This window comes from Aquarana catesbeiana, linkage group LG12, assembly GCF_042186555.1.
Source record: "Aquarana catesbeiana isolate 2022-GZ linkage group LG12, ASM4218655v1, whole genome shotgun sequence".
Classification (NCBI taxonomy): Eukaryota; Metazoa; Chordata; class Amphibia; order Anura; family Ranidae; genus Aquarana; species Aquarana catesbeiana.
In genome coordinates, this window is record NC_133335.1 from 171,813,302 (window position 1) to 171,833,865 (window position 20,564).

The window sequence follows — 20,564 nt, forward strand, 5'->3', positions numbered from 1 at the left end:
AGTTTAAACATGCCAGGTCAGTGATTCAAAGTACTGAAGAGGGTTCAGCCTGACTACATTTTCAGAAGGAGAGGTCAATAATGGCAGCCTCTGTTTATATGATGACATGTTTCCTCTCAAACGCTCCACATTGCCATCAATTTACCTTGCTTCTCATGATAGACTTGATGGCTGCCTCAAACTCTTGGGTGTTGTTGAAGTCCACTGTTACCACATGTGGCCGTCCAATGGTCATTTCCATGTACGGATGTTGTGATGACACCTGCAGAAGGTGGGAACATAGGAATACATTCAACAGTCTTACATTTTCAGCGAAAGCTAATTCAGCAAAAAAAAAAAAATGAGTACACTGAAGACACAAATGTTGTTTGTTCCAATGTAATTTAACCAGGGAAGCATTTTATTTGCCTTATATATTTGGTTTTGGGAGCTACACTGCCCATCCACTATGGCCAGCCACTGCTGGCCATTTTATAATATTTTAAAGCTTTTGTTCATCGTCATTGTTCATGCTAAGAGTGCATGTACCTTTAAATATGCACCTATCCATGCTTTTTTTGTACATACGGCAAAAGTATCGTTTTTTTTTATTATGCAAAGAAGGAATATGAAAAAAAATAAAAAAATGTATAATGAAAAAGGTAACACGGATATCCAACAATGCATGCTTGCACTATTTTTAATTTAAAAGAGTTTGCATTAAAAAGAACAGGATCAATTTTCAGAGGGCATTTTAAGTGAGTGAGTGAGTTCAGTGAGTTCCTCATAGGAAGCACCTTGCTATGGGGGCACTTTGGGGAAGAGGTGGGGCCAGGAGTGCCAGTAGGGGCAAGAGAAGAAAATAATTGGGGCAGCTCTGTGCAAAACCATTGCACAGCGCAGGTAAGTATAACATATATAAAAAAAAAAAACTTTATATCAGTTTAAGGGAGAGTGATTGCGTAAACAAGCCCTTAGTCACTGACCTTTAAAAAGTATAGAGATTAGGACTTCTGATGTTTTTTCCTTATTTACAAGTTTCTTCTGGGTCAACGCCCAGGTAACTAGTGTTTCCCAAAGAATGTTAGCAAAGGAAGCTCCCGTATTTCTACTATAATAGGATTGCTTTAAAATATAACAGGTGTAGATTCCGTGAGGAACCCGGAAGCCAAAAATAATGGCTCTTAGAATATCATCACTTTCAGAGGACAAGGAATAAAGGAGACAACTGCACAAAAAAGGAAGGAAAGAAGGAAGGAAGGAAGAATGGAAGGAGAGAAGGATGGATCGATGGATAGATTAATGGAAGGGAGGAAGAAATTAATAAAGAGGGTGCCACGTGAGAGCTCCTGATGAAAAGGTTAGTTGTCTGACAGTCATGCTGATCCTTCAATACGTCACGGACCCTGAACAATCATGCAGTATGTAGCTTGTAAATATAGTGTTCCGGATAATTGACTCAGAAAACATTGACACCATTGGAACAGCTTGAAACCAGTCAACTAGGATTTTCAGAAGTCATCAACGATAACTCCTATATTTCTCTAATGACAGACAATACTAGACAATATTTGCTATCTGCAAAAAAAACACACAAAAAAAAAAAAACAGAAGACTTTAACTAAACCCTTAGCACAGTACAAGAAATGTTTAAAACCTTTTAAACAAAGTGTCCATGCTACCTCCCCAGCAGCTTATACTTACCTTTTGTATCCCGTTCTGATCAGCCACCTGAAGGTTACACAGAACTATCTCATGTGACGGTGCTGGACCCATCACCAAGCACCAGCACTGTCAGATGCTCTTCCATACCCTGCAGTAATGGATTTTCTTTGCTCCTGGTAGCTGTTGGAGTAGCAGAGACTGCTGGCTGACCACACCTTAAAGTGACCTTTTTACTTGCATTGCGTGGTCATGGTCCTTTATTGGGTGACAGAACATTAGAGCTATACTCTAAGTATTTTATTCATTCATTTAGCAAACTACCAAGTGGAATAAGGTGCTGCGCACATTACGTTTTTCCGGCATGTGATCTGCCAAAAGCCTGTCAGCTGTTCACATTAAAATACAGAAAAAAGTTAATTAAAAATACAGATATGGTGCACAGAGCTCTCTTGTGACATCTTTCTGCATGATACAGATATTCAGAATGTGTTCATTCCCATTTCTGTCTCATATTCACACCGCCCTATTGATATTTTTACTCTTTCTATTTTCAGTAGTCCTAATCTTGGTGATAACATCAGCACACACGTGTATGAATCCCACTCTGATTCTGACAGTCAGTGACAGACACCTCCATTCATCAGAACACAGCAAGAAATCTTCCTTAATTAATGAAGGTAATTATGTTTTTTTTACCAGGCGGCGATGATTAATTCCCTGAGGTTTGCTGTGCGGCGCACAACGCTCTACGTGTTTTTAGATCAATATGAACCCTTTTCAATTTATGATGGTGTAAAAAGCATTACCAATGCAGAAAGGTCTACCGCTGAAAGTAATGGTCCGATTAATACCTGTGGACTTTTCAAAGGTGAATGGAAGTTTACCCACTTGTCCCTGTTAGTAATCTGTAAATGAAAGTGTTAAAGGAGGTTTGCCATGTATAATGAAGACTGCCTGCTTCTGATCAGAGAATACCTGTGAATACCAATACATAAAGTGGAATCACAGCCCCGATAAAATAGACTACCGAGTAGTGCCGATACTGCTTGTTGAATTGTAGCAATGTGCTATTGTATAGCTTTTTCCCAGTTTTTCAAAAGCACTGATCTACAAGCACAATTTCAATAAAGCTGGGACACTGTGAAATCTACATAAAAACAGAATGCAATTATTTGCAAATCTCATAAAGTCGTATTTTATTTGCAATAGAAAGTAAAAAAAAATATCAAATGTTTAAACTGTGAGTACAGGAGGTGACTACTATCCCTTTAAGTCCTTCTATAAGACATTGCATGCTTGGTTTGGTGGATGATTTGGCTCCCTCCACAGCTATACCTTATTTTTTTCATGCTAGGAAATGGATAGTTCTGTCTTGGAAGAATTCTACTCCTCCATCTGTAGAGTCCTGGAAGGTTTCGATGAACAAAGCCCTGCCCTTTTATAAAGCCACATATTTGAATAGAGGGGCGCTACTTAAGTTTGATAAGGTTTGGGGGGGGGGGCTTCTTCTATCACTGTAACAGACTAGTTTTAGTCTTATTTAATGCTAGCATTTCTTTTATATGAGTTTTTTTTTATATGTATCCCCATTTACCCAGATGGGGCAGGTTACTGGTCTTTCTGCAATAATAATGGTAGGCCTCACAGCTTACATCCTCCGAAGAGTATGGGTTGTTTTTTCAAATGGATCCTTAGATTTTGGCTGGTTGTGTGTGGGGAGGATTGTGTCCCGACTGAGGAAGCTGTATGGGTCAAGGTGGCAAGTTTTACAGGCATTGTTCATGTTTCAATATAATGCACTTCTTTTTGTGTAATACTTATTTCTGTTAATATTTTTGGGACGGCTTACTGTATTGTGGTTGGCTGTCCTAAATGTTTTATTTGTGTATTGTACTTAATTACTGAAAATAATAAAAATGATTAAAAAAAAAAAAGCAGTTTAAACTGAGAAAATGTACCATTTTAATAAAAAAATAATCTTGAAATTGATGGCAGCAACACATCTCAAAAAAGATAGGACAGGGCCATGCACTACGGTTTAGCATTCCCTCTTTTTTTAAACAATACTCTGTAAACATCTGGGAACTGAGAAGACCATTTGCTAGAGGTTTGGGAGAGGAATGTTGTCCCATTCTTGACTGATAAAGGATTCTAACTGCTCAACAGTCCTGGGTCCTCTTTGTCGTATTTTAAATTTTAAAGATGCGCCACATATTTGCAATTGGTAAAAGGTCTGGACTGCGGGCAAGCCAGTTAAAGTCTCTTCTACTACAAAGCCATGCTGTTGTCATGCATTGTCCTGCTGAAATATGAAAGGCCATACCTGAAAAAGACATCTGGATGGGAACATATGCTGCTCTAAAACATGGATATACCTTTCAGCATTGATGGTGCTATTCCAGATGTGGAAACTGCTCATTCCATATGCACTATTGTACCCCCATACCATCAGAGATGCAGGTTTTTGAACTGAGTGCTGATAACAAGCCGAAAGGTCTCGCTCCTCTTTAGTCTGAAGGACACATTGCCCATAGTTGCCAAATTAAATGTCAAATTTAAATTTTTTTCTGACCACAGAACAGTTTTCCCCTTGTCAATGTCAATTACACTACAACCACTATAGGCCAGACTGGGTGTCTATAGAGGCCCAAGCTTGCTGCTCCCCATTACCGCTAGACTTGGTGCTGTGGCTTCCCACAAAATATCAAAAGTCCATTCTGTGCCCCACACTCTCCCACCCTATTGGCTTATGGGACTTGACCCGTACACGGCCTCTCTGCTCTCCCCACACTCCCGTAGCGCCCCTATTTAATAATCCTCAATTTCCACCAGGTATGGCATCTTTTCAGATGGTGAATGAATAAAGGGCTTTATCGCAGAGGACATCTCCTTGACCATAGAGGTGTGCCCCTCTTTGTATTTTGTGCAAGATTTGGAGATGCCCCCTTCTTATTATATTATTATATATATTATAATCTACAACAAATACATAATTTCTTGTGTTGCAGTGGGAAAGCCCCGGTCTTGCAACAGATGTATACAAGAGACTCTTCAGCAAGGTTGCATTTCCAAGTAGTACACTACAAATCCTTTGTTTCCCCCTTGTCAAAACTTCCTTATCAAATTGTTTGGGAGAGGGACTTGGGCATCACTTTTGAGTTGGAGGAATGGCGAACCTGGGCTACACGCATACTATAAATAAGGACATCACCCTGATTGAAGCAGGGTACAGGGTATTTGCAAGATGGAGTTACTAAGTGCCAGAATGCCTCTCTAAAATGTACCCGGATTCGTCACCCTTCTGCTTCAGAGGCTGTGGCCAGGTGGGCTCTGTTCTGCACATATGATGGACCTGCCCCAAGGTCCGGCATTTCTGGATACGGGTTCATTCCTTAATTTACTCAGTCACCTTGGTTAACGTTATTAAAGAACCACAGATCTCACTGCTCAATGGACCCGTGGAAAATATCCCAAGATCCACACAGACTTTAATATATTATATGTTTTTGGCAGCTAAAATAGCTATCCCTACTGCTTGGAAAAGCCCTGTGATAGATTTGGCTTTAATGAAGCGAAAGCTTACATGGATCATGCTGCATGAAACAATGGTTAGTGTCCTACGGGATAAACAATCCCCGTTTGAAAAAGTATGGACCTCTTGGCTTTCTTACCTACGGGTACTTTTTTTAAATCAAGAACATTTTTATTAAAGAAAAAGAATAAACAGTCATCCACATTAGATACATCTGAGATTACATGTCATCATGAGAACAGTCTGGTACAGTGCAATATATAAGAGCAGCATGCAAGCAGCAAATATAAAACTCTTCAATCGCATACATGTAAGATCAACATACTAAGGGTTCTTCAGTGGATAGTACTTATGGACTTTACATGAGTTCATGGCCGAACCCCTCACTCCTTATATGTTATTGTCACTATTGTTTGTACACTGCTTTTGATGACAGTTCTATTTTCATACTTGACTTTGCTACCCTACAATGTTTTATTGTTATTTAAAATCTTAAAAAAGATTGAAACAGAAAATTCTCTTCAAACTCTTTCATGTTAGTGCCAGCCTTTGGTTGCCCTGTCCCAACTTTGAGATGTGCTGCTCTCATCAAGTTCAAAATGATCTTATTTTTTTTAAATTATACTTTTTCTCAGTTTAACCACTTCAATACAAGGCACTTCCCCCCTTCCTGTCCGGGACAATTTTCAGCTTTCAATGCTGTCACACTTTGAATGACAATTGCACGATCATGCAACACTGTACCCAAACTATATTTTTATCATTTTCTTCCCAAAAATAGAGCTTTCTTTTGGTGGTATTTGATCACCACAGTTTTTCTTTGTTTGTTATAAAATTTTGTTTTCTCTTTCACTGACGGGAACTGATGAGGCAGCACTGATGAGTTGGCACTGATAAGGTGACACTGATGGGCACTGATGAGGAGGCACTAATATGTAGAATTGATGGGCACTGATAGGTGGCACTGATCTGCAGCACTGATGGGAACTGATAGACAGCACTGATAGGTGGCACTGATAGGCACTAATGAGCACTGATAGGTGGCACTGATGGGCACTATTAGATGGAACTGATGGGCAGCACTGATGAGGAGGTATTGACAGTCATTATCGATGGGCACTGATTGGCATCTGTGAAGGGTACTGACAGGCATTACTGATGGGCACTGGTTGGCACCTTGATGGGCACTGACAGGCATTTTGATGGGCACTGACAGGCAGCTGTGGTGGGCACCTCTGATGGGGGCTGCGCTGATAATCAATGCGCTGATTATCAGCGCAGACCCCCCTCTGACAGGAGAGCTGCCAATCGGCTCTCCCTGTCAGCGTGAACCGAGGAAAGCCGATTACCAGCACTTCCTGGTTACCGCTGTGATCAGCTGTGATTGGTCACAGCTGATCACATGGTAAAGAGCCTACTTCATAGGCTCTTTACCACGATCGGAGATGCGGTGTGTCAGAGTGACACACAGCCCCACCAATCGCCGTGTTGTGTGCCCCCGCGATCGCAACTTATACTGCTGGACATCATATGATGTCCAGTCAGGATAACGGAGCCACATTGCGCATTTCAATCTGCAATGGGGCGGGTGGGAAATGGTTAAAAATTTGATCATTTTCTATTGTAAATTAAACATGGGTTTATGAGATTTGCAAATCATTGACTTCTGATTTTAAGTAGATTTTACACAGCGTCCCAACTTTTTGAAGACATGGGAACCTCAGAGAGGTTATAGACAAGAGAATGGATCTCCTGCTTAAACGATCCTGATTATAGGGGAATCTGAAGCTGGCTTTGGCAACTACCTGCATTGAAAGAAACCTGTGACCGTGTCTGGGCACCTCCATCCTGAATATATTGTTAGCAGTCAGCTGTCAATCAAGTGAAACCCCACAGTAGCCTTTTTTAACCGGGGTTTAGTTAAACTTTATGGTTCCCCCAAAGGTTGCTAGAGTTCCTTGAGCTGTGGCTGTTTGATCTCCCATTTGGTGGCAGTTGCAGAATTGCAGGGCCAACATCACTTAGTACAATTAGCTGTAGCAAACTAATGATCAATTTAGCTGTCTGCAACAGTGGCCTTCTGACCAACACTGTAAGGGAGAATTCTTTCCACTGGGCATCAATGTAAGGGGCAACTTTCCCACTGACCCCTAATTAATTGGTTTTAGCAGGGGTTCCCTGAGATCTAAAAGTTATTTCAAGGGTTCCCCTGGGATAAGAAGGTTGAGAAAGGCTGCTCTATTGTATTCCCCTTCTCTCCTTCCTCAGCAGTCACATAAAAAGGTTATATAGGGAGGCGAAGGGATGTGTGAATTTGTTGATCCAGTACAGACAGTAGGTAGACACTCTTATGCCCTGTACAATAGGATTTTCCGACAACAAAATCCATTATTTTTTTCCCGACGGATGTTGGCTCAAACTTGTCTTCCATACACACGGTCACTCAAAACTTGTCAGAAATTCCGAACGTCAAGAACGCGGTGACGTACAACACGTACGATGAGCCGAGAAAAATGAAGTTCAATAGCCAGTGCAGCTCTTCTGCTTGATTCCGAGCATGCGTGGAACTTTGTGAGTCGGAATTGTGTACACACGATCGGAATTTACGACAATGGATTTTGTTGTTGGAAAATTTGAGATCCAGATCTTAAATTTTGTGTGTCGGAAATTCCGATGGAAAATGTCCGATGGAGCCTACACACGGTCGGAATTTCCGACAACAAGCTCCCTTCGAACATTTTCTGTCGGAAAATCCTATCATGTTTACGGGGCATTAGAAGAGGAGAGGGCTATGCCATGAACGCAGATAGGGGCTGTGCTAGGAATATGAGTCCTGAATGAAGTCAAATTTGATAGCAGGTTCAGAGGCACATTACAAGTGAATAAAAAATTTTTTTGGAAAGGAAAACACTGCAAGCAATTATTTAAAATACTTGATTTTGTGCTTTTACCTGTATTTTTCTAAGTTTATGACAGGTTCTTTTTAGGATGCAATGCAAACTAGGTTACTGCAAAGTTCAACTAAATAGTTCCCTGTTGGAAAAAGAATTGTTATGCAAAGAGTATTCTAAACGTATTAGCTCTTACTATGGCACTCTAATTCATAGCGCCCCATCCCGCTTAGATATTGTATAAGCCCACTGGATGGCAAATAATCCTGCTCTGTCTGATAATTGGGATGAGATGCTTCATAGTTACTTTACTACAACTATTTCAGCAAAGGATAGATTGATCCAGTCACGCATTTTTCATAGGGCGTACTATACTCCACTCCAGCTCTTCCAGATGCACAGGAAAGATAACCCAGAGTGTCACAAATGTCATAATACCCAAGGTGACTTCTGGCATATGTTATGGAGTTGTGATAAAATACGCCCCTTCTGGTCTCAAGTAACTCAATTTATTGCTACAAATTTTGATTTCCCCAATATATGTAGCCCGAAGTGGTATATACTAGGGGTCCTGGAGGATAAAGATATGTGCACCCATCAAAAAGAATTCCTCAAGTATTTATTATTGTATGCCAGAAAAATTGTGGTGTTACAGTGGATTAATTCGGAGGTTGTTCCCATCAATCTCTGGAAGAATCTGATTAAATAGGTATTACAGCTTTATATACTAACTAATGAAGCGAGGGGGTGCCCTCATAAATTTGATAAAGTGTAGGGACAATGGGTGGATGCATTTGGAACTTGTGAATTGCTGGAAACCTGATTTGCTACAGTACATTTATGTAACAATATCTAAACTCAAGAACAACAATGTAATATGTTGCAGCTTACTAGTCCTTAGATGTGGTACCTGCATTTGTTTTCCTCTTTTTTCAGGCTAAGCACATTTTTTGCAAGTACTGAATAATACCTGTGGATCTTGCCAGTTCTTATAACCTCCTGTGCACTGAACTGTAACCTCAAACAACGACATCAGCCTTCCAGCTACCTCTGTAATTTTTTTTTTTTTTTGAAAGCCCATGGCGTGTGAAACACACTCAAAAACTTCACCCGGTGCCAAAAAAATGTGCACACACATAAGGAGTGAAACACAAAAAAGTGCAATGGGTACACAAGCCCTCTAAAATCAGAGGGTCTTGCCCTGAATCCCTGGGGGCGTTATGCTCCTGTACTAACACTTGATCCATCTGGCCAAAATCAGACGGACCCCTTTCTCTGGAGGGCCTGCCGAAACAGACCCACCCAAGTACTTGGTGGGGCTAGAGATGAGAGAAAGAGGTGTTCATAGTTCAAATCAGCAGAGCTGCTTAGGGTGGCAACGCTGCTCCTTCACAGATACAGTATGGTTAGTGAGTGTTGCTAGCCTAGGACAGGAAGTGTGTTACTGGCAGAATCGCCAGGTGAAAATAAGGACTGGTAAGCTGCAATATATTATAATATATTTTATAGATTATATTCTTGTTTTTGGGTTTAGATACATCTTAAAGCTATCCATTAATATTGAGTAAGCTGGCAACACACTTTAACACATAAAAATAGAGATGTTTCATAGCTCAAGTGTGCTACTAAAATTACTAGTAATTAACTATTAGGAGTAGCATTGCTAAACAGATTGGCCGACTTCGGCTGAAGCTACTGGCATTACTCTATAGGGAGCCATAGAATAATGGATTTGTGGCAACTGAAAGTGCTCTGGTAATCCCTTTTCATGATTTCAATGCTTATTTGTAAAACATTAGTTTATAAATGTATACATTAAATACAGTAAAACTGACCTAAAAGTATTGCGTTTCCTCTTAAAAACATTTCATTTTCAGATTCCTTTGTTACAAGGGAATATTGGCCCTACTGTACCTCTCTGGACGTTGGCTTCCCACGAAAGAATTCATGATTAAGAGAGCTGTGAGGGGGGCTGAAGCATGGTTGCAGGAATACACAGCCATTGGCGACTGCTTCCAAGGGCGCAGGACCTTCATATGGGAAGCCAAAACCTATAAAGAGCTAAGGAGAAGAAATGCAAAGTGAATGCACACATAAAAAAAATCATCATGTAAAAATATGTATGTTGCCAGACCAATCGAAATTTTAAAAACAAGTCTTTCAGCAAAATCTAAAAAAAATCAAAAGGAAAGGGGTTGGGTGCTACAAAAATATCTGAAGAATGATTATCAACCCTCCACTTACACAACCTAAGTGACTTAAATGGATATAACTTGACCTGTTACAAACACAGGAGCAGCCAATATTTGGTAAAATTTTACTGTATATGAGATTTTAGTGACTGGGTTTATATCATAAACCCAGAAAAAATCTGCACTTGGTGTTAAAGTGGTTGTATACCCACACATCTCAAAAAAAAAAAAAAAAGAAAAAAAAACCCTGTAAGGCAAGGGCAAATGAGCTAGTATGCATACTAGCTCATTATGAAATACTTACCTTAGATTGAAGCCCACATATCGCAGCCCATTCCACGCCAAGGGAGCTGACATTGTGCCCTCGGTATTTCTTCCGGATTCGCTACTCCGGCGCAGTGAGTGGCCGGAGCCGCGATGACATCATGAGTCTTCTTCCTGGCAAGGTCCGGCAGCGTCTGCCGGACCTTCAGCCGGGCATTTAGAGCACATGTGCCGTGGACGTTAGGGGCTGCATGCAAAGTGAAAATCTCCTAAACCGTACAGGAAAAATTTTTCACCGAAAAAGAAAAGAGGGGAGGTGGGAGAGCCCTTATAGTGTAGTAGATTAAATCAAAAACAAGAATGCATTTCTTCAACAATAAAAAGATAAAAAGGTCAAAATGGACTTATGACTGTTGAGGCAGTAGTCACCTAACCATGGGGGAACACACAGTCTTCCTAGTGCGCAGGTGGAGAACACCTGTCTCCATGCAGGGTCAGTGTGGTCGCTCTCTATGCCTCGGGCATTCCCATCCTGGGTGCTCTTATGGGGTTCCCAGGTGGGAGAACGAAGTAGTAGAAAGATTTCACGCAAAAAGGGCCCTTAGGTAGTTCGAGTGGCAGAGGCGCCCAATGTGGTTATTCAAAGGATGGGCACAAGTCGCCTGCTTTAGTAAAACATCCAATTACTTCACTTCACTAAATAAAATGTGTTTTGTGGCTTTAAATTCCTCAGTTCAAGGTAATAAAATCGATGTCTAGTATCAGCTGGTAGTGAAATTTACTAGGGCAATAATCTTTTTTTGGTCACTAGGTGGAATGTAGAGCTTGTGGCAGTGATGTCATCTAGGTGGATGACATGTAGCTGGGTGAGCGGCTGTTTGTGCTGCTTATAAGTAGAGTATGTTCCACAGCCGCACTTCCTGTGGAGGGGGAGGTGCACTCCAAGCCTCAGTTTGGTGTTGGGAGGCTTCTGCTTGTGTCCCATATTCACCTTTTTTCTGAAACCTCATCCAAACACTAATGCCCTGTACACACGATCGGACATTGATCGGACATTCCGACAACAAAATCCATGGATTTTTTCCGACGGATGTTGGCTCCAACCTGTTTTGCATACACACGGTCGCACAAAGTTGTTGGAAAATCCGATTGTTCTGAACGTGGTGACGTAAAACACAAACGGCGGGGCTATAAACGGGGCAGTAGCCAATAGCTTTTGTCTCTTACTTTATTCTGAGCATTGTCGGAAAATTTTATAGCCTGCTCTCAAACTTTGTGTCTGAAATTCCAATGGAAAAAGTCCGATGGAGGCCACACACGGTTGGAATTTCCGACAACAAGCTCCAATCCCACATATTCCGTCGGAAAGAGCATAACAGGATCATCCCACAAAAAGTAAGTCTATTACACGATACACCATACAAAATGAATGTTTAGATTGAGCCATGAAGTTGGTTTTGCAGCAATACAGAGAGAAGCCCCAATAAAACATAAACTGCTTTACTACGATCTAATAAAAAAGATGAATAGTAAAATAAAATACACTTTAATATCCTTAATTACAAAAGTTTAATCATCTACAGATTGAATAAACCTTTCTATGTTTAATGTTTTTAAGATGCATTCCCTGCCAAGAATGACCAAAGAGCTCCGGGAATGAGCCATTAATCCCCTGGCCCATTAAAATGTGAGGATGAGAGTAAAATACCACTCAACCCCAAAAGTGACATTTTAAAATACCATATATTTGATTTATTAAGGACAATGTAGATCACTCATAACCATTCAAAGGTCATTTATAACCTTATGTTTATCTGTAGATCATTAGATGAAAACCGGACTAAATCTAAGACCGTCACCTGTGTTGGACTGGGGTAGCTTGATTGTGGATTGAACTGGAGCGGTGCTTTGGTCTTCAGACTAAACAATCATGGGCCTTGTATTTAACCACTTGACCTCTGGAAGGGTTTACCCCCTTCATGACCAGGGCATTTTTTACTATTCAGCACTGCGCTACTTCAACTGGCAATTGTAGAGTCATGCAACACTTTATGCAAATAAAATTTATATAATTTTTTTCACAAAAAACAGAGCTTTCTTTTGATCACCGCTAGTTTTTTTTTTTTATAGAAATGAAAAAAGACTGAATAAAAAAATGAATACAAAAAAATCCGATATGATCTACTTTCTTTAATAAAACAAAAACATTTAATTTCTTCATAAATTTAGGCCAAAATGTGTTCTGCCACATGTTTTTGGTAAAAAATCCCAATCAGTGTATATTAATTGGTTTGTGTGAAAGTTATAGCGTCTACAAACTATGGCATATATACTGGAATTTACGCAGCTATGATGCAATACTGGTAATAGCAGTGATCAGAGACTTACAGTGGGACTGTGATGGTGTGACGGACAATCTGGCACTAACAGGCCCTCGCTGGGAGGTACACGACCGACACTGACATCAATAGTGACACTAATACAGTTATCATAGATAATACTGTACACTGTCACTGTACTAATGACACTGCCTGGGAAAGGGCTAACATCTAGGTGCAATCAAGGGGTTAACTCTGTGCCCAACAAGTGTAATATATGCTGCTTTTATTAACAGATTTGGCTGTTTTTTTCTCTCTGCTTTGCAGAGTGAAGAAACAGCTAGATCGCTGCTCTGTGTACAGAGTCCAGTGTGTTTGTACTGTGACTGAACACAGCTGATCAGCAGGTCTCAGCTATAAATCATTGGCCGGGACCTGCTGACAAAAACGCTCCGTGTCCAACCACAGCACTGGTCAGTGGGGGGTGCATGCGTGTCCCAGACCCGGAAGCAAACCGGCAATATTTATTTACATTGCTGAGCCTGCAGCTGCCTCTTGGTCACAGTAAATCTACTGTGATAGAGTGGCAAGTAGTTAAAGTGTATCGTTAAAGTGTATGCCAGGGCAAAAGAATGAACAAAAACCATGTGCAGTATATTTTTGTACTACATGCACATTTTCCCATGTTTTATCCCTGCAAAGATCCTGCAAGTACAAAGAAATACGGTACTTTTTCAAGTGCAAGGAATGCACTGAGCTTGAAAGTCTACATGGCATTTTTTGTTGAGTAGTGAGTGTTGAGTAGAGTCAGCCCTGCACCATTGTTTTTTTTTTGCTAAACTACTCAAACCCACCCATTTTTCCATCTCTATGTCTAATCATTCACGGTACGGTGTATTGGGCTCTAGGTGGAACGCACACTCACACACCTGAGCCTCCCAAGCCAGTGTATGGTTTATCGGATGCTAGTTAATGCCTGCACAGGAAGGGTTTGCATCAATACTGTTTGGAAACTTTACCTGTTTTTAAAGTTTATTTAAAATAAAGAGCAAATACTTTTTTACGTTATGTGAAGCCCGTTTTTATTTTGATTGCTACGAAGTTAACCTTTGGATCACGGATCGCAGGATGGGGAATATGATATAGCTGGTTCATGGATCCTCTGGTCATTGAAATTGTCAAGCTCATTTGACCTCTCTTGTCGTATGATATTCAGTGTCGTTGTGTTAGCACTTATTATTACACAGTGGGAATTCAACGGAGAACATGCATTTTTTCTTGGCAAAAGAACTTTATTTTAGATATCACAGACTTATGGATTTTTGTATACACATGCTAATTTTTTGTAAACACTTTATTAATATTTTTTTCTGTATATTATCACACACATATGTGAATTTTTGTCTTCACTTGACTGAGCAAGCGCTGTTTGTTCATGGAAAATCTAGAGTTTTTGTGACACCACCTTTCATTAGTAATCATAAGATTTGAAACAGCTGCTGCATTTAACACTTTAGGATAATGGTTTATAAGGTTTACTACTCTAGGCGCGAATGTTTTTTACCTATCATACTTTTCAATAAGCCAACATTTCTGTATTAAAAATCCTTTTTTTTATTGGTCTTATGTAATATTCGAATTTTCTGAGATACTGATTAACTTTTTGAGGATATTCTAATTTTATGAGATGCACCTGTATACTTTAAATACAGGGAAATCCAGGACATGGCCTGCTGTCTGGCAGGGTTGACTGGATCACAAGACTAGCTAACCAGAACTAAAACTCATTTGGACAGATAAACCAATTGGAGTAAAGTTTTAATGTGCTCTAAAGTACAGATGACAGGTTCACATTCATAAGAGCACTGTATTTCACTTTAAAACAACTCCATGATTTCTCGGGTTGGCTGAGTACGGTGGAAAAATCTGTTCTCTTCACCTGTTATATAAATAACCTCTTGGAATAATTCTGTCTGAAAGTATTAGTCCTACGGAAAGATGCAACAAAGCAATCACATATTGTGTGTGAACAACCAGCTATTTTCATGAAGTCAATCTACCAAACACGCAGCAGTTTGTTCTGAAGAGCTAATGACTTACTTCCATATGCCATTGGGCTATTATTGTATATTTTTAAAAAGTGGAAATTCCTTATTATATGATATAGGTGAAAATTCCATGTTTTATATGCTTGTTGTTCAATATTTTGACAGTTGTAAATCATACATACATTTGTACATTCTCCCTCTCTTATCTGTATACTAAGCATTGTCAACAAAACCTGGTAAATGACTGCTTAAATATACTTGCAGTGAGAGAGGAGTAACACAAGCATTCTGTATTTCTACCAACAAAGAATATGTAATGAGAAAACATGGCTGCTCCCATATATAGTACATGTAGAATAACAAAATTATATATTGCAATAAAGATATATACACATGCACTGATAAAAATTACTTTTTCTAAAGCAGATCACATTCTAGTATGTATTTGAAAAATGATAATTATAGATTTACTTTAGGTGCACAATAATACTCATATCAATAAATGACACAGTGTCCCTTTACCTATCCCAATCAAGTTTTTTTTGTCCGCTTACAAACCTCATCAAAGAGATATATATATATTATAGATATAGTTAGATAGATAGATAGATAGATAGATAGATAGATAGATAGATAGATAGATAGATAGATAGATAGACCTTTGGACAGTACTCTGGAAGTGCACATTATCCACTTGCTGACCAGCAGGCCGCTGTTCGCCCCCGGAGCCGATGCAAGTGCCCGGTGGTCTCAATGACCGGCGAGAACCGGGATCTCTGTGTGTACACACAGAGATCCCGGTTCTCTGGGGGGAGAAGTGACAGATCGTCTGTCCCCTCCCCCCCTGCAGTTGGAACACAATTAACCCCTTGATCGCCCCCTAATGTTAACCCCTTCACTGCCAGTGACATTTTTACAGTAATCAATGCATTTTTATAGCACTGATCGCTGTATTAATGCCAATGGCCCCAAAAATCTGTCAAAATTGTCCGATGTGTCCTCTATAATGTCGCAGTCATGATAACAATCGCAGATCACCGCCATTACTAGTATAAAAAAAAATAATAATAAAAATACTATAAAAATATCCCCTATTTTGTAGAAGCTATAACGTTAAAAAAAAAAAAAAAAAGGGGATATTTATTATAGCAAAAAATAAAAAATATTTTTTCAATTTCCGATTTTCCGAATTTATGGATTTTCGAATATTCAAATTTACGAATATTCGGAAAAATTTGTTAAACAGGTTTTCGTTAATTCGGATGTTTCCGAATCAACAAATTTGTCAAAATTCATTAAAAAAATTAATTTGGAACGAAACAAATTGCACATGTCTATCATTAATCTCTAACTATGATGGTCTGTTAAAAGCCTTCTGGCTTTGTTATTGCATTAGTCTATTATCTGTGCAAAGCACAAATTTTTCTTAACTAATTTTGTAAGATGGAGTGGGATGGAATAAGATAAAATTAAGCTTAAGTTTTCCTGGGTTAAGGTCTATTTTAAACCTCCCTGTGTGCCCTCAGCAACTTGCTTCATTGGGCACTTTCTGGACTTCTGGACCAGGAGACCATAGCCCTAGTCCTTGCTGCAGGTTTCACAAGTTTTTAAGATCTGCCATTGCCTCCCTTTACCAGGAGGACTTCCTGGCTTCAGTGTAAATAAAACATGCAGGGGGTCTTGAGGACATGTCTCTGACTGCCTAGATATTGCAGGGGTTGAGGAGAACTTATGTCTTGTTGGCTCTGAAATATGGTTTTAAAGTTGGGGAAGTAGCTTCTCCTCATGTTCTGGAAGAACCTGATGATGGACACCAGCCTGTCTTGGGGTCAGGTGGGGATCCTGTGGACCTTTTCAGTGCAGGAGACTTAGTCATCAGAGGAATCTCATCTGCTAATAAACATATTGGAACTTCTGGATGTCTAGCTGTCCTTTTAGTGTTGGAGGGCAATCCATGTCTAAATGGACAATGCCAATGTAACCACACCACTGCAGCAAGGAAGGTCGAGCTGATGCTGTCCAGGGTAGAACTCTGTGTTTCAGCCTTGTCAGCCATTTATATTCTTAGTGTGGACAAATGGCTAGCAGATGCCCTTAGCTGGCAATAACTGGACACTGGAGATTGGTTTTTCTTTTTGGCTATCACCTTTGCTAGGAAAGTGTCTGAGCTGGTGGCTTGGTCTTGCACAAGGACTATTGTGTTCTGTAGTCACACGAAGGTCAGTGGGAGAAACCACTAAACACTATGGGTGACTAAGGAGATCGACACTCTCGAAAGTATTTGTTTTTGCACAAACTTTGGCAAACAATTCCTCTTGATCGAAGCAGCATTTAGCGGTAGCAAGAAAGGTACGTGTTTACAGTCTTCTCCAAAGGCACAGCTTTAAATTAAACATTTACTAACACAGTTGCTTTAACTTGTAAACTATTCCTTGAAATAAACCCTCAATTTACACTCAGCTTTGCACATAACCCCCGAAAACCTAGTTCCAACCTTAACACCTGGGCTAGGTTCACACTAAAAAGGAAGTATTTGTCAGGTTAAAATAGCCTGCCAAACACTTGTCTTTTTAATGTATTTCCCAATTACCTATCTCACAACATACCTTGGACTTCTTGAGCAGCTGCTGTAGGTCTTGTTGGGGCAGCAAACCATGATTTTTGACAAACGCAGGAACCTCAGGGGGCCTCTGGGTCTCGAAATAAACTGTCCCATGCACTTCCATGTACTTGTGTAAAACCGACAGAAACTTTTCCTTACCCTGGAAATAAAGGGAACCATTTGATTAGTAGGAGCAGGTAAAAGTCTTTTATCAGTATTAAATTGTTTTCATTGTAATCACATCAAGAATCCAGAGATTCTTAAACTGTAAAGATATTTTTTTTTCTCAATATTATGAATGTGTTGCATATGTGACTGCATTGTAAATGATATGTCACATACGTCTCCTGTGATGAATGCTTTCCCAGACAAACGTAAAATGAATCTCGCTGGGACAATAATTCCAACACTGAGTGTAGTTCTGGTACAGCTCACATATGATCTGTTCCATGTAAAGTAACTGGATTATTTTTATATTGGTTACTCTGTGGCTAGTGGTTTAAAGGGTAAGTTCACCTTTGTACACTTTTTTTTCTTCTAAATTCCAGCTCCCCTATGCACCAATATTGCATTCATGTATTTTTTTTCAAAAATATCAAAGCTTAACATTAAATCTAGAGACACTTTTCTTGTCTAAATCCACATTTCCAAATGTTTCCATTAGTAATGTCTTCTTCCTGATCAGACTGTTGGTCATGACACAGGAAGGAGTTGACCAGCTGATCTCATTAGCACACACCCTGCATCATCCACCCTCTCACTCCCAGCTGCACGTTCTTTTAAATAAAATAGAAAATCAATCAGTGATAACCCTTCTCACTAAATACACAATCAGATTGCATAGTATATGGCCATCTTTATACGAGTACATAGAAGGGAGTGGACAAAAACACTCAGCTGTCACGCCCTGTTCACAATTCTGCATTCTCACTTTTTTTTTTTAGCAAGGGGGGGGGGGAGGCCTTTTGGAGCATTTTCACTCATCACACATAGGGCAACCCATCCACCTGAATGTGCTTCCCTACACACAGCAATCGTCCCAAAGAAGCTTCAAAACTTTTTTTAGAGTGGAGTTTGGTGTGTTTTTTTACTGTGATTTGTGGTGCAGCGCATTTCTGAAATGCAAGGAAATGGAGATGTGAAATGGAGCCTTGTTGTTTTTGTGTTATCGCACCAATTTCACTTTCATGCCCCATTCACATCTAGCAGAGTGGGAGAGCACATTTTGTGTCTTGTTTTACCTGTGACATGCATAAAGCAGCCTGTTGATTTAAATTGGCTGCACTACATGTGGTTAATGGGACATTTTGGCGTTTTGTGGGTTGTGTGTTTTTTACTTTGCAGCATTTGCCTCTCATTTTTTTCACATGGCAAAATGTGGGTTTGGTGTAGAGGTCGACCGATATGGGTTTTTCTCTGGCCGATGCCGATATTCAGAAATCGCGGTGGTCGATGGCCGATATGTGATGCCGATTTTTTTGGACCGATATATTAGGCCGTTTTTTTTTTTTTTTTTTCCTTCATCTCATAAAATCTAACAGTTAGACCCCTTTCACACTGGGGCGTTTTTCAGGTGCTTTTGGGCTAAAAATAGCGCCTGTAAAGTGCCTGTAAAACGGCTCCCCTGCAGTCTCAGTGTGATATCCCGAGTGCTTTCACACTGAGGCGATGCGCTGGCAGGATGTTAAAAAAAAGTCCTGCAAGCGGCATCTTTGGAGCGGTGTATACCGCTCCTCCACCACTCCTGCCCATTGAAATGAATGCGCACCGCTGCCGAAGCGCCTGCAAAGCGGTTCGGCAGCGGCGCTTTAGTGGCGCATTTAACCCCTTCCTCGGCTGCTAGCTGGGTTATAAGCACCCTGCTAGCAGCCGAATAGCACCGCTAAAATGACGGTAAAGCGCCGCTAAAACTAGCAGCGTTTTACCGTCAACGCATGCCTGCTCCAGTGTGATAGCAACCTTAAGTGATACAGAAAATTTTTTACATTTAAACATTTATTAAACAAAACAAACCTCCAATCAGTTCACTTGTATGTAGAATTTAGATTAAAAAAAAAAATAAAAAAATAAAAAAAAACTATATCTTAAATATTAAATACACAAAAACAGGTAATCAAAACTTTTGGATGAAAAAAAAATGGGCTAACTTTACTGCTTAGTTTTTTTTTAATTTATTAGTGTATTTTTTCTAAAAATATTGCGTTTGAAAGACCGCTGCGCAAATACCGTGTGACATAAAATATTGCAACAACCATTTGCAGCTATTTTATTCCCTAGGGTCTCTGCTAAAAAAATATATATATATATAATGTTTGGGGGTTCTAAGTGATTTTCTAGCAGAAAATACAGGATTTTTACTTGTAAGCAATAAGTGTCAGAAAAGATTTAGTCTTTAAATGGTTAAACTGAGAGCTTCTACACATGGAGCTCAGTTCATTCATAAGTGTAAACATTGTATCCTTCAGGTTCTTTTTATCAGATTTGGCAGACTGCCCAGAGGAGGAGAGAAGTCGCTTCACAGAAGTTTTCAGGCAACTTGTATTGACTTCTATTACAGAAGTCATTTGCAAGTCCGCTGATATCTGCATTTATTAGCACAATCGGCCGATGCCGATTAAGTAAAAAACACCAAGTATCGGCCGATATAACGGTCGACCTCTAGTTTGGTGTGCTGTTAATGGCACTGAAAAAGCAACTAGTAATTTTAGGTGTATAAACATGGCCATACACTATGCAATCTGTATAGTGTATTTAGTGAGAAGGGTGATCACTGATTGATTGCATTTCATTTAAAAAACATGCACCTGGGAATGGGAGGGTGGATGATGCAGGGTGAGTGCTAATGAAGTCAGCTGGTCAAATCCTTCCTGTGTCATGACCTAAAGTCTGATCAAGGCAGAAGACATTACTAATGGAAACGTGGATTTAGAAAAGAAAAGTAAAGGACTCTAGATTTAATGGAAAGCTTTGATATTTTTGCAAAAAGGTACATTAATGCTATATTCGTGCATAGGGGAGCTGGAATGTAGGAAAAGAAAAGTGTACAAAGGTGAACTTACCCTGAGTGTTCCTG

General features: G+C 39.8%; 1 protein-coding gene across 5 annotated transcripts in view; it reads right to left on the bottom strand.

The window, feature by feature from the left end:
* The window catches only part of MGAT5B (alpha-1,6-mannosylglycoprotein 6-beta-N-acetylglucosaminyltransferase B), a 280,078-nt gene that overhangs the window by 37,223 nt on the left and 222,291 nt on the right, over positions 1-20,564 (bottom strand). For all 5 annotated transcript variants that reach the window (XM_073606206.1, XM_073606208.1, XM_073606207.1 and 2 more), the window contains 3 exons: positions 17,496-17,651; positions 9,982-10,128; positions 146-262 (listed from right to left, as the gene is read on the bottom strand). In XM_073606206.1, coding sequence (XP_073462307.1) covers positions 146-262; positions 9,982-10,128; positions 17,496-17,651 — 420 coding nt within the window. The remainder of the gene's footprint in view (positions 1-145; positions 263-9,981; positions 10,129-17,495; positions 17,652-20,564) is intronic.